This window comes from Carcharhinus amblyrhynchos, chromosome 18 (assembly GCF_965287045.1).
Source record: "Carcharhinus amblyrhynchos chromosome 18, sCarAmb.v2.hapA, whole genome shotgun sequence".
In the NCBI taxonomy this organism is placed as follows: Eukaryota; Metazoa; Chordata; class Chondrichthyes; order Carcharhiniformes; family Carcharhinidae; genus Carcharhinus; species Carcharhinus amblyrhynchos.
The window spans coordinates 34,566,652-34,582,204 of record NC_137341.1 but is presented as its reverse complement, the minus strand read 5'-3'; the positions used below and the strand labels follow the sequence as shown (position 1 = coordinate 34,582,204).

The 15,553-nt window shown below is 40.5% G+C and overlaps 1 protein-coding gene across 1 annotated transcript; it reads left to right on the top strand.

Moving 5' to 3' along the window:
- The first annotated feature begins 116 nt into the window (after positions 1 to 116).
- On the top strand, positions 117 to 14,536 carry LOC145355007 (winged helix repair factor 1-like). The gene is made up of 7 exons (XM_080206764.1): positions 117 to 208; positions 3,637 to 3,747; positions 5,683 to 5,828; positions 6,976 to 7,211; positions 8,579 to 8,676; positions 10,423 to 10,570; positions 12,376 to 14,536. Exons 2-7 carry the CDS (start codon positions 3,639 to 3,641, stop codon positions 12,419 to 12,421), a joined length of 783 nt encoding a protein of 260 aa, XP_080062890.1. The 5' UTR covers positions 117 to 208; positions 3,637 to 3,638; the 3' UTR covers positions 12,422 to 14,536.
- Positions 14,537 to 15,553: the final 1,017 nt, after the last annotated feature.

Below are 15,553 nucleotides of genomic sequence, written 5' to 3'. Positions count from 1 at the left end.
TAGCTAGTTTGTTTTGTTTCCTTATCTGGTTAATGGATCGAAATGAATAATTCAGTCATCTTGGCCGGACATCAATTAGAGAAGCACACTGTAAAACGTCATTTCGATGCGCCGATGTTTGTCTGTCGCGGGGTGATTGCGTTGGTGTCTAGTGTTAAATGAGAGCAGCAGGGGAGAGGTGGTCAGAGCCGAAGCTTAGATGGTTCAGGTAACTTTTAACATTGGATGGTATCTCTAGACTTGATTATTCCAGTGCACTCTTAGCTGGTCTCTCTTTACCTTTTATAAACTTAAGGTCATCCAAAGATCTGCTGTTTTTACCTTAATTTGCAGCAACCCTCCTTCCCCAGTCACCTGAATCCTGCAGTGACTCCCAGTCAACAAATGTCTTGATTCAAACTCTTGTCCGTGCTTTCAAGTGCATTAAATTCAACGGCATTACCGCTGCTGATTTTATATGTACGTTCCTGTGATGTCAGTGGCTAGTGAGGATTCATTGTGCTTGGGAGAATGGTGAGCTGCCTTTTTGAACTGCTGCATGTTGCTTGGGAATATCCACAGTGTTGTTCTGAAGGGAATCCAGGATTTTGACCTTGTGATAGTGAAAGAATGGTTACTATAGTTCCATCATGCTGGTAACAATGGTAATGCCGAGGTGAGGGAATTTCTCCCATTGGAGACTGTCACTACATGGAACTTGTCTGATGTAAATGTTGTTTGCCATTTATCAGTCCTGAATCTTGATTAGGTCTTGGTGTTTACAGATATGGATTGCTTCAATATTTGAGTTGTGAATGGTGTTGAATATTGTGCAATCATCAGCAAACGTTCCCACTTCTTAGTTAGATGCATTGGCTGTGCTAAATTCTCTCTCAATGTACCTGAACAAGTGTTGGGTATGGCAGCTAGGGGATTTTCACAGTAACTTCATTGCAATGTAAGTCTACTTGGGACACTAATAAGTAAACTTAAATAGTTGACTGTGGAGGGGAGGCTTCAGGTTTGGGACTAGGGCACTATCTGCCTGCGGTGATGTTGTGACTCCAATCAGTGAATCCCCACCATCAACATTGTGGAGGTTACCATTGGGCAGAAACTTAACTGGAGCAGCAATGGCAGGTCTGTGGTGAGTAACTCACCTCACTCCCCAAAGCCTGTTTGAAATAAAGGGCAATTCAGAAGTGTGATGGAGTACTCTTCATTTCACTGTATAAGTGTGACTCTAACAACACCCAAGAAACCCAACACTATCCAGGACAAAGCAGGCCACTTGATTGTTACCTCATCCACCATCTTCAACATTCATTACTGACACACAATGGCAGCAGTGGGTACTATCTCAAGATGCAGCAACTCACCAAGGCTGTTCCCCCAGCACCTTCCAAACCCATGACCTCTGCCATATAGAAGAACAAGGGCAGCATACTTAGAAAAAAATCACTTATGGGATCTGGGTATTGCTGGCTAGAGAAGATAGTGGTGAACTAACCGCAGTTCCTGTAGTTTAGATACATCTGTAGTGCTGTTGAGGTTCCAGAATTTTGACCCAGTGACAGTAAAGAAATGGTGATACATTTCCAAGTCAGGGTGGTGAGTGACTTGGAGGGAAACCTCCAAGTGGTGGTTTTCCCTTGTATCGGCTTCCCTTGTTGTTATAGATGACAGTAATCCTGGGTTTGGAAGATGCTGCCTAAGGAGCCTTGGTTAGGTGCTGCAGTGCATCTTGTAGATGGTATACATGGCTGCCATTAGGTGTCCATGGTGGAGGGAGTGAATGTTTGTGGAAGGGGTGCCAATCAAGTGGGCTTTTTTGTCTTGGCTTTGGGTACTGTTGGAACTGCACTCAACCAGACAAGTGAAGAGTATTCCATCAGACTGACTTGTGTCTTATTAGATGGTGGGCATGCCTTGGGGAATCGAAAGGTAAGTTACTTGCTGCAGGATTCTTAGCCTCTGATCTTCTCCTGCAGCTAATCCAGTTCCATTTCTGTTAAATGGTAATCCCCCAGGATATATGGGAGCTTTGCAACCTGCAAGTTCCCTTCCAATTGCACATCACTCTGACTTGTCGTCTTATTGCCATTCCTTCACTGTTGCTGAGTCAAAATCGTGGAAACACCATGTGGATTGCAGTGGTTCAAGAAGGTGACTTACCTTCTCAAGGGCAATTGGGGATGGGCAATAAATGCTGATTTAGCTAGTGACACCCACATCTGTCAAAGAATTTAAAAGAATCTCTCCATGGCCTTGTACATTTGATGAAATGCTGCCTTGATAATTACTCCCCAGTTCTTGGAATTTATTAACTCTAATGAAGTGAAGGGCTGAGAGGTATCTAAACTGATCAATGGGCAGACTATTGATAGGTGCTGCTGGATAGCACTATACGTCACTTTCCATCACTTGGGGCAGCATGGTGGTACAGTTGTTAGCACGGCTGCCTCACAGCTCCAGGGACCCAGGTTTGATTCCCGACTTGGGTCACTATCTGTGTGGAGTTTGCACATTCTCCCTGTGTTTGTGTGTTTCCTCTGGGTGCTCTGCTGTCCCCCCACAGTCCAAGGATGTGTTGGTTAGGTGCATTGGCCATGCTAAATTCTCCCTCAATGTACCCAAACAAGCGCTAGAGTGTGGCAGCTAGAGGATTTGCATAGTCACGTCACTGCAGTGTTAATGTAAGTCTGTGTGATGCTAATAAATTAACTTAACTAAATGGCCTTACTGGATTTGTCTTGGCTCATGTGGATTAGATGTACCTGGGCAATTTCCCAAATTGCAAGATGGATAACTCCTGCTAGGTTTACTTGAATTCACAATCGCTGGATTGGTCAGAAATCTATAATGCTTTGTTAACATTAATGCAATGGTAATTGAATGATTCTATCCAGGACCAATTAGACACCCCATTTTATTTGTTTCTTGTCTTAGCTTCTGAGTCAGAAGGTTATGGATTCAGGCTCTGCTTCAGAAATTTGAGCTTCACGTCCAGGCTGATACACTCAGTGCAGTTATAGTTTAAGCAAAGGCTTGGTTGGAATGTGCCAATGGGAGCAAGATTACACATGCACCAAGTTTAGAGACCTCCAAAGAGGGGAATTAAAGACTTGAGCTAGTGAATGTTGAGCTTAAAAACATTTCTTGTACTAACAACAGTGTTACCTTCCCTGTGGTGCCATTTACAATGGTAGTGTATATAAGTTAACGCCCAAGATCAAAAAGCACAGGTGATTGTGCAAATGAAAATTCCTTCGTCCAAGATTCAACTGAGGAGAATAAAAGACATGTAAATCAGCTTTTATTATCAGTGTCTGTGTGTTACTGTCAGACATTTTGTCTTTTGGATGGAACCCTTGTCCTTGGGTGAACATAAAAAAAATCCTATTATGCCATTTGAAGACTCGAATGGTGTCCAAGTCAATATTTGTGTCTCAACCAAATGTGAGATCATGAAATGTGCTATATAAATGCAAGTCAAAGGTCAAGTCCTTTTACAGCAGTTTCAATTGTACTGAGCAGCATAAGATATATTATGGATGGTTGTTTAGTGAAGATGTTGCACTTGGAGCTGATACCATTGCAAATGAGATTCTTTTACTGTGTAATGTTTCAATTCCTGTCTTTTTCTATTAATTACAGTAATGAATCGGAAGAGAAACTTGATACCAGATGTTTTTCGGCAGATTAAGAAACATAAATCTGGATTATCAGACGACTTCAAATTGTTGCATAAGACAGAAAACATTGAAGGTGGTGTAATGTGTAATCTTGCTCCCATTGGCACATTCCAGCCAAGCCTTTGCTTAAACTATAACTGCATCAGCCTGGACGTGAATGTTTGGATACAATTGCAAAATACAATCTTTACTTTCACTTGTTGCCACGATCTTCCATCTCCCAGTATTTTGTATGTAGCCTTGCAGGTTACGACACTTCAGGTGCATATCCAGACATATTTGAAATGAGTATCAAGTATGAGTTCCAGACCCTTGCTACTCTCTGGGTGAAAAAGGTTTTCCTAATCTCCCTGCTTAATCCTTCTACCAATCACTACATCTACCCAAGTCAAATCTTCCCTCAGCCTGTTGTGTTCCAGGGAGAACAATCCTAACCTATCCCATTTTGCCTCATACTTGCAATTTTCAAGTCCTGCCACCATCCTTAAGTCTATTCTGGAGCATCTCTAGTGCAATTACACCCTTCTGTAATGAGGCAATCAGAACTGCACACACTATTTTCAAGTTGTGGCCTAAATAATGTTTTATATTGTTTCAGCATATTCTGCCTGCTCTTGCATTCAATATCTCAGCTAATGAAGGAAAGGAGCAGCCCTAAAACCCACTTTACCCAGTTTTTGACTCTCTTCCTCCAACCCTCAACCTCAACTGTACTATTCTCACACTTGTAGCTTCTTACACAGAAGAATATAAGAAATGGGCAAATGTCACATTTTGCACCCTCTCCTTCTCTTCTATGTACGGTGCGCTTTGTCTGTATAGCATGCAAGAAACAATACTTTTTACTGTGTACCAATACATGTGACAATAAATCAATTCCAAAGAGTGTAGGCCATTTGGCCTCCTGAGCCTGGACAGCCATTCAATACAGTCATGGCTGATTTTCTAAGTTGCTGATCCTGTCCTGTCCCCATTTCCCTTGATTTCCTTAATGCCCAAAGATCTTTCAATCTGGTTCTTGAATATACTCATTGACTGAGTCTTCTGTTATCAAGAGTTCCAAGATTCACACTATTCTGAAGAAATCTCTCAACTTGGTCCTAAATGTCTGTCCCTTTATCCTGAGCTCTCTAGCCAAGGAACAGCCCCTCTGTCAAACTGTCTCAAAATGTTTCCATGAGATCACTTCTCATTCTTCTAAACTCAAAAGAATGGACAAAAACAAGTTGCTCTGGATGCTGGAATCTGAAACCAAAAGAGGAAATGCTGGAAAGTCTCAGCACGTCTGACAACATCTGTAAGGAGAGAAAAGAGCTGACGTTTTGAGTCTGGACGACCCTTTGTCAAAACCAAAAGGCATAGAAAGTGGGAGATGTTTATACTGTAGGGTGAGGGAATGAAAGATGAGTCATAGCCACAAAACCAAGGGGAAAGACATTCCATAGGACAGATGAAGATGTGGGGGGAACGGGAGATGGGTGGGAGAGAGGTAAAATTGAGAAGAAAGGGGGAAAGAGTGGGGAGGAAAGAAAAATAAAGACAGACAATAAAGAAATAAAAGGTAGAGAACAGTTTAAAAATTAAAGCAAAAAAAGTCATATGTATTGGTACACAGGGAGATGCTACTGCCACTTGGCTTGGATCTACACATGACTTCAGTTCCTGTTAATGTATCAGGGCGTCTAGGAATAGGCAATAAATACTGGTCTTGTCAGTTTTGTGCTTCTTGTAAGAATTCAAATAAAAAGTGCAAGCAATTGAAAAAACATCAGGTAACTCTAACTCTGACAGCAACTGATTTAAACATCACTAGATACTACTCTAGAGGTCAAGTTTATTGAATTCATGTTAGTTTATTATGGTTGTAAGAAAGAATGCCCTCAGTAGTTAGTCTGCCTTATCTACAGAGTGTACAGAAATGTTTTCAATGGGATAGTGTAATTATTTTTGAATGCTGTTCAGAGTCAAAAGAAAAATTACAATTGTTTACTTTCACTTTTTTTAACAGGGGTGCCAAATGATACCAAATCTGCACTTATTTTACTAGTGTCCTTGTTCCCTCGAAAGTTGTTTGATGATTCTCTTCCGCCCATAGTTCTAAAACACCAACTTTACAGTATTATTAAAGACAAAACTACAGTTGATCGTCAGCTGGTAAGTCCTTTTAATATATGGAGCTACTGTATGTTTTAAGTATGCAGAGAACTGAGATTGAAATGATCTTCCAAAGAAGATTCATACTCTTGAGAGAGAGTCTGCCTATCCCCACAGATACTGCCAGACTTGCTGAGTTTTTCCAGCAATTTGTTTTGATTTCACATCCCCAGCATTTGCAGTGTTTTGCTTTATAGCAACGTCTGTAAGGTAGTTAGCCATCCTTCATGAGAGACCATAGACATCTCCCTCTGTTAGGGAGATGGAAGTGATTGATTATATAGATTATGTACTGTTCCTCATCAAGCATGGGGCAAAGCAAGGGAACATACCTTCATGAACAGCTATAGTGTTATGGGGATTGAACCCATTCTGTCAGTGTCAATGTCTACCACACTCTTGTCATCTGGCCAACTGTGCTAGCTGACCAAGGTTGATCAATAAGTCACTTCATATAGTCATTTGAATTCCTTATTCAGTAAAAACAGAAAATCCTGGAATGACTTGACCATTAGGCATAGGAGCTGAATTAGGCCACTTGGCTCATTGAGTCTGCCTGCCATTCAATCATGACTGATATTTTCCCATCCCCATTCTCCTGCCTTTTCCTCATAACCCCTGATCTCCTTATTAATCAGGAACCTATCTATCTCTGTCTTAAAGACATTCAATGACCTGGCCTCCACAGCCTTCTGTGGCAAAGAGTTCCACAGATTCACCACTCTCTGGCTGAAGAAATTCCTTCTCATCTCTGTCTTAAAGGATTGTCCCTTTAGCCTGAAGTGCCCTCTAGTTCTAATCTTTCCTACCAGTAGAAACGTCCTCTCCACATCCATTCTATCCAGGTCTCTCAGTATCCTGTAAGTTTTAATAAGATTCCCCCCTCATTCTTAACTCCCAGTCAAATAGCATCTCTGCAGAGAGAAATATCTCAGGGTGATTTTTTTTCTCATTTCTTCATCACTGTCATTTTAGATTAAGTGCTCAAATCCCTGGAGAGGAATATGAATGCACAATGTTCTGACCCACCAAACCAAGGCTAACACTGACTAATTATAATCTCTAATGTTAAGAATCTCAGGATATTCAAATGTATCTAAATTAACAATGAATAAGGTCATTGTCTTCATTTCTGTATGTTGTTCAGAATGAACTGAAGGATCTGGGAGATGTTCGGATTTTCCAGTTTGGATTTGACACTGATGTGTTTGGTATTGTGTTTACTGAAGATTACAAAAGTAAAGTTTTGGCTGCAACAGCAATGAAAGGGACTGCTGCAACAGTACAAAGGTTTCTGGAGACTGTGTTGAACTCATGTACAGATATTGGTGTCAACAAAGATAAAATGCTGAAGGAGTTTTCATTTTGTGATCAAGAAATCACGTAAGTATCCAGAATAATGCAAAAGAGTAAAGCACTAGAAAATTGCATTTTGTTTGAAAACGACATTCAACACCTTGCACGGTTCTGCAATTCACTTTCTATATTATAGAAGGACTTGAATGGCCATTTAAGCATGTTCTTTTTTAAAAAAAACTTTGCAAACCTATTTATTCAAAATCCTGAAGAAAAGTTGTTCTTTCTTTCATTTTGTCCTCAGATGCTGCTGAGTATTTTCACCATTTTGTTATTTATTCATTTGTTTTTATTCAGTGCTCAGATTTTTTTACTTGCTGATAAATCATTGATTGTAAAGATTCTAAATTAAAAATGAGAATGTTTGTTTGTTTTTATCTTTTTAAAGATAGAGACTTGTCTGCATGTCTTGAAGAAACATAGTAATTAATCTTTGTATGTTAGCATTTAGAATATGAAATTTATTGAATATATTTTTAAAACTTTATGATTTGAACCTCTGTGTAGGGCCAGTCATGTGTGAGAAATATACTGAAGTTATTACTTCTGTTTCTTTCAGTGAAAGATTTTAAGTGACAATCTAATAAGGGTTGAAATGTTGTATCATAGTGTACTTGTAGCAGTTATTGTCTCAGATCTCCTTTTCTTGATGAGTTACTCAGGAATGGAATGATTGTTATATAGACAGATCACAGAATTGTTATGGTACAAACAAGGCCATTCAGTCCATTGTGTCTGCATTGGCTGTCCAAATGAACAGTATGACTTTTTGCTTCCTTTGCAAATCACTTTAAATCTGTTCCCTTTCAGTCTCAATCCTTTTGAGAGGGAACACTTCCTTCCTATTTGCTTTAACCAGCCTCCCTTATGGTTTTGAACCCTTCTATCAAATCTTCTCCAAAGAGAATGGTCCTAACTTCTCCGATCTATCTTCAATACCAAAGTTTCTCATTCCTGGAGCCATTCTTGTAAACTTTCTCTGCACTGTCCAATGTATTCACATTCTTCTTTGTAGTGTGGTGCCCAGAACTAATACACAATACTCCAGCTGAGGTTAAGCAGCTTTTAAGCACTCAAGGCAGCCATCTACAAGAATGACTGACTAGTTGATCTGCTTTTATTATTTGCTGAGGAGGGAAAATGTCCTAGCCATCTTCAAATAGTGTCATGTGTTATTTAATGTCCACTTGGTTCAGGCAAACAAGACCTTTAGTTTACTGTCTCACCCATACAGGTTTTATGCAGATTGTAGACACTAGAAAAACTGCATCTGGACTCATACACACCCATGGAATAGTTGTAATCTCCATACATTTACATGGTCTATCCCTACAAATTAGAATGCCTGGAGATTACTTCCATTTTATAAATGCTTTCATTCTTTTTGTTGACAGGCAACTGGTGAACGCAGGACTTCTTACAGTACGAGATGCTGGAAGCTGGTGGCTTGCTATTCCAGGTGCTGGGCGATTTGTAAAATACTTTGTGAAAGGTAAGTCAAATGTATTTGTGGGGTGACTGGTTACTGGCAGGCACAAGAAATTTTGAACTCAATCAGAAGGCTGTGGGTTGTTTTCTGTTTGGTTTTTGAGATATTGATTAATAGTTTAACAACTGAAAATGAAGTTGTATTAACCTTGGCCAGTTGTAGCAAGCACTCTTGCCTCTGGGTCAGAAGCCAGATACTTGGGCAAATAATCCTGGTTAACTCTTACTGCAGCATTTGCTCAGTACTGAATTATGTTTTGGGTGAGGTGTTAAACTGGGGTTCAACCTCCCTTGGCTGGATTAAAACAAAAGTAGGGAGTTTTCCTGCTGTCCTGACCAATATTTATCTCTCAACCCACATCACTAAAAAGATTATCACATTGCTGTTTGTGGGAATTATTTTGTGCCAGTTGATCTCCTTACAAAGGAGGTTTAATTTTTTAGTACTTCGTAGGTTATCCTGAGACTTCTTTAAACTTTAAAAAAAAAATGTATTCCAAGGAAATTATACAAATTTCAAACCACCATCTAATATTATAACACAATAATTGAGTTTTACATTCAGTTTGAGGGTAGGAAGAGTGGGTCTAAGACTATTAATTTAAACTGAAATAAGGGCAGTTATGAGGGCATGAGAGCAGAGTGAGCTAAAGTGAACTGGCAAATTGGGTTAAGGGATAGGTCCACAGAGAGGCAGCAAATATTGAAGGGGATATTTCAAAATACACAGAATAGATACATTTCAGCATAAAAGAGAAATTCCAAGAGCAAGACCCACCAAATATGGTTAATTAAGTATTAAACATATAATTGTGCAGAATTGAAAACAAAGGTTATGGAGGTTATCCTTCAATTATGCAGGACATTAATGAGACTGTTCCTGGATTACTCTCCATTTTTGGTCTCCTTATTTAAGGAAAGATATAAATACATTGGAACCAGTTGAGAGAATGTATACCAGACTAATACCTGGATTAGGAAGGTTGTCTTATGAGGAGAGGCTGGGCAGGCTAGACTTGTATCTGCTGGAGTTTATAAGAGTAAAGGGTGACTTGATTGAAACCTGTAAAATCCTGAGTGGCCTTGACAAGGTAGATGTGGAGAGGCTGCTCCTCCTTGTGGGAGAATTTCAACAATTTAAGACAGCTGAGGAGAGATTTTTACTCTGAGGATCCTGTGTCTTTGAAACTTGCTCCCTCAAGATGGTGGAAACAACAGAGTCTTTGAATATTGTGAAGGCAGAAGTAGATTGGTTCTTGGTAAGCAAGGGGATGAAAGGCTATTAGGATAGGTGGGAATTAGGAGTTGAGGTTACAATTAGATCAGCCATGGTATTATTAAATAGCAGAACAAGCTCCTGCTCCTAATTTGTATGTAACTGTGGCAATGTGGAGTGCATGATATTGCACAGTATTTCAATAGTGGTAGAATCCAGGCTTGCACTAATGTTCATATACCTACAGTGCAGAAGGAGACCATTCAGCCCAAATCTGCATTGACAACAATCCCACACAGGTCTTATCCCCATAACCCCACATATTTACTCCACTAGCCCCTCTAATCTAGCATTCCAGGACACTAAGGGGCAATTTAGCACAGCCAATCAACCCAACCAGCACATCTTTGTTCTTCTGCTGTTGTGCCAGTGTTTGTTGTTTTTTTTTTGCAACATCATCATGTTTAGTTTGCCTGAGTTGCTCTTGCTTCACAGTAACCTGTTAAAAGATAAATTCCTCTGGTCTCATTACAGGTCGCAAAGCTGTTCTTGGCATGATCCGGAAGTCTAAATACAATGAAGTTTTGCAGTCAGATCTAGAAACTCGGAAAGTAACCTCCACAGTAAGGTTAGGGATCCAGTATCACGTTCATGATATCATTGGAGCAGAGTTGGTGAAATGGTAAAGTATCCCTTTAATTAAGTCAATGTGCATCGTGTGTATGGAGCTTATTAGGAATTGTCTTTTAATTTAAAAGGGAAAGCATGTGACCCACTTGGACAAGGAAGCTACCTGTCTTTAACTCCAGTCTGTGAAACATTCCCTGATCTCAACTGTGTTCTAAAATTAATAATTTCAGCACTTTGGTGTAGAATCATAGGCCGAAATTTTACTGGCACGCCTGCTTGGATTTTGGGTACGGGCGTGGCACGGAGAACAGCATTCTGTTTTGGCTTTGGGCAGGATCATACGAGCCTCAGACAGACGTGCTGGTAAAATTCTGCCCGTGGTATCTCCACATTGCAGAAGCAGTCCTTTCAGCCCATCAAATCCACACCAACCAACAGAGCATCCCACCCAAACCCTAACTCTGTAACCCCACATATTTACCCTGCTGATCCTCCTTAAACTAGGACACTAAGGGGCAATTTAGCATGGCCAATCCTCCTTTGGACTGTGGGAGGAAATCCCCACACACTGCAGAATAAGCAAACACTTGCAGACAGTCACCCAAGACCAGAATTGAATCTGGGTCCCTGGTACTGAGGCAGCAGTGCTAACCACTGTGCCACCCTTGGGAGGCAGAAACTTGACTACTCTGCCCTTGGTCACCATCTTGAGGCCTTTTTTTGGGTAAATATGTGTGTCAACACTGGGATTGTAGCTCTGCCATGTTGTTTATTTCTTACTCCTCTATTCCATTTGCACACTGCTGCAGAACTAGTAATCCAGTTAACTGATGACAGGGAGAAGTCAGAAACTGACAGCAAGATTTTCTTTGGAAGGAAAGAAGGGGGGGGGGGGTGAAGAAAAGCAACTCCTGGATGGATTGTGGAAAGCCCCTGCCCTACACTCTCCTGCCACACACTGAACAGCAAAGGTGCTGCATGGTGGCATAGTGGTTAGCACTGCTGCCTCATGGTGCCAGGGACCCAGGTTCAGTTTCTAGCTTGGGTCACTGTCTATGCTGAGTCTGCATGGATTTCCTCTGGGTGCTCCAATTTCCTCCCACAGTCCAAAAGATGTGCTGGTTAGGTGCACTGGCTGTGTTAAATTCTCCCTCAGTGTACCTGAACAGGAGCTGGAGTGTGGCAACTAGGATTTACACCATAACTTTATTGCAGTGTTAAAGTAAGCCAACTTGTGACTAAAACTTTTGCTGGAAACCAGATACTTTCATCTCTTCATGGTTATGGGTCTGTGGGAGGAGTGGTGAAGGAAAATGATATGCAGCTAAAACAGGAACCTTTGTTTTAGGAGAACAAATGAAATACTTGCAGATAGAACCTGTTGTAAATGATTTTAACATATTTGATTTTTATCTTGCCATTTTAAAAAAGGATGAATGTACAAAAAACTGATTCCCATGGAATTTTACAGTGCATAAGATGTGTGGGTTAGGTTGATTGGCCATGCTAAGAAATTGCCCCTTTAGTGTCCAGGGATGTGTGGATTAGTGGGTATTATATGTAGGGATATGGGGGTAGGGCCTGGGTGGGATTGTGTTTGGTGCATACTCAATGGGCCGAAGGGCCTCTGCACCGTAGGGTTCTATAAGGAGGCCATTTGGCCAACTGTGCTATCACTGGCTCTGAGTTTTTTCACTTAGTCCTGTTGCTCTGATCTTTCATCACAATCCGTTTTTAAGATGGTTCACTTTTCAGATATTCATCCACTTTCCTCTTTACAAGCTGACAAGAGGGTTGACCTACCTTATGACTGGGGCTGTGTAAGTGGTATTTTATGTTTTTTGTTTTTGAAACCAGCATCCCAACAACTACTGGAACTTTGCTACGCTTGAACGAAGTCTGACCAATGGATCTCTCCTGCAAACTTCCATGGGGACCAAGTTGATCTGCAATATAATCAATATCAGGAGAGGTTGCTGGACTAAAGGAACAATGTGGAAAGAGGCAGGAAGAAAAGAATAGATGTTACAAAATCTTCAATATGCTGCTGAAAAATATGACACTATGAAACTAAACATTTCGGCTATTCATTGTTTGCCAAGTTTGTGAAACCAGAGCAGCACGTAACCATATTTTGTATGAAATATATATTTGGCTAAATTTAGTTCAGGTTTAAATTTGTTGAATGGAATGTAGTTTTATTTTCCCAATTTTTAAAAAAATGTATGATGGGCTTGGTGCATCAATACTTGGAAATGTGGTGCAATAGAGATAGTTGTGCAATTGTACATTTGATGAACTTAGATTTACTGGGCTAGAACAAGGATATAAATTGCCACAACCCTAAAGCATCCTGGGAAGGAATTAACCATTTTATTTCTTGTAACTAGAGTACAAATCCTGAAGCCATCTAGAAGTCCAAAGAAAGCAGAAAAAATGCAGTTGTAATGATTAGGTTTTGGTTTATCTTGATGTCAAATTAATCAGATAAGATTAGGGTCTTTTACAAGAATGGTCCCAAAGTCAGAGACCCTTCTGTAATTGACTGCAAATGGTTTGAACCTGGACCCCAAATGGAAATGTAGCCTCTGCTCCATTAAATATTGTAATAAGAATCCCATGAATGCCATCTGCAAAAAGTGCCTTGTGCATCACATAATGACTTCATATTGTACAGAATACTTTATAGAAGTGTTTTGTGTTGGTCAACTGGTTGAACCATTCACTCCAGATCTAGCTGCTCCCATTTAAAACAGTTCTACTTTTGTCTGCTAAAATTGCTCACTATTCTTCAGTGTAAACCATTATCTTAAATTCTCCCCACCCTCTCCACTCATGTCCAAGAACAAGTGAAAGGAGTTCATATTTTTTTCTGAGATGAGACACAGGATCTGCTGCCTTGCCCATGCCCCCCTGTCCACCTAGCCCACCTGACCAAAGCCATGCCTTTTTTGTCTAGCATTGAACTAGGATCTTTCTCTAGTATATTTAACCAATCCCACCACCACCACCCCCCTCCCATCTTTGCTCCCTTGATCCTATTCTCAGTAAACTGCTGACCGCCTAACTTCCCCTGCTGGTCTTGACAGCTGATATTAGAAATGGTTCTCTATCTTGGATATTATCCTTATCTCCATTAAATCTGCTGTTATCATCCCACCGCCCTGTCAATTACCTTTTTAAATGTGTTATCTCTTCCTAAATCAGTTCCCATCTTTCCTGAAACTCCATGTTTGAATCTTCAGTCAGATTACTCCCTGCCAAACTTTCCCCCCTCATTCTTCTTGACCTGTCTGCAACTTTTGACACAGTTGACTGCACCATTTTCTCTGACTGGATGGGTCTGCTCTAAAGTGGTTCTGTACATATCTATCTAAATTGTAGCCAGAAAATCACTGGTGACTTCTGCTCCTGCTGCATTGCCTCTGACATCCCTAAGGATGTATTTTGTCTCCCTCCTATTTTTCAGCTACGTGTTGCTCTTTGATGACATTATTTAAAAGCACTGCAGTAGTTTTGTATGTATATTAATAACCCCCTAGCTCCATCGCACAACCACCTCTTTTTTTTTTTGTTTCTCTCTTGATCCCTGCATGGATTCTAAACTACCAGCCTGACATTCAGCACTCCAATTAAATATTGGGAAAACTGAAGCCATTGTTTTCAGTCCCCACTCAACTCCATTCTTGAACGACTTCACCTTTTCCCTGGCAACAGTCTGTTCACAACTATGGTGTCATGTTTAATCCTGAGTTAAGATTCTGACCTCCTATTGTGCCACCATTAAGATCAACTATTTCCACCTCTGTAATATTACCTGATTTTTATTTGCTCCAGACTCAGCCAATGTACTGAAACCCTCATTCAGGCCTTTGTAGCTTCTAGATTTAGCTATTCCAATGCAATCCTGGCTGGTCTCCCATGTTCTACCCTTGTCAGGTCATCCAAAACTCTGATGTTCATGTTTAACTTGCACCATCACCTTTGCCCTCACTGACCTAAATGGGCTCCTGCTCTTGATTTTAAAATTCTCATTCTTGTTTTCAAATCCCTTCCTGGCCTTGCCCTTTGCTATCGCTGTAATACTCTCCAATTCCACAACTCATATCTGTACGCCACTCATTCTGGCCTCTTGAGCAGCCCTGATTTTAATCCTTCCACTAGCTTTTGGATGAAGGAGCAGCGCTCTGAAAGCTAGTGGAAGTGATTAAAATCAGGGCTGCTCAAGAGGCCAGAATGAGTGGAATGCAGATATCAGAGTTGTGGAATTGGAGGGTATTACAGTGATAGCGAAGGGCAAGGCCAGGAAGGGATTTGAAAACAAGAATGAGAATTTTAAAATCAAGACCAGGAGCCCATTAAGGTCAGTGAGGGCAAAGGTGATGGTGTGAGTTAAAATGAAAATCAGAATTTTGGATGATCTGAAGAAGAAGCATTCTGAAAGCTAGAGGCTTTTACTACCAAACAAACCTGTTGGACTTTAAGAAGTTTCACAACACCAGATTACTGTGTTTACCCCAGTCCAACACTAGTGACTCCACATCATTTAGTCACTTCGCCCATTGTGATGTAGACTGAGGTCTCAAATTCCCTTCCAACACCTTGCCACTGTTTTTCCTTTAAGATGTTGCTTAAAACTTACCTGTTTGACCAAACTTTGTCATCTGATCTAGTGTTTCCTCCTGTGGCTTGATGTCTTCTTTAAACAAGCTCCAGTGAAGCACTGTGGGAGGTTTTAATGCATTAAAAGCACTATATAAATATAAGATGAAGTTGGTGTGGTGTTATTTTTGCTGCAAAATATCAGACCTGCAATTACTTAATACACTACTTAACTAGCCCCTTTAATGTTCTAGATACTTCACTAGTAGGCATCTGAACAATATGGTGAGCCAGGTGAGATTGGGAATCAAGAACTTAAAGAATTTGGGGGAAAAACCTTTTCGATCAGTGTGGTGAGAATACGAAACTCACGACTGGATGAAGTAGTTGAGGCAAATTGCAGGGATGTAATTAAGGGGAAGCTAGGTAAACA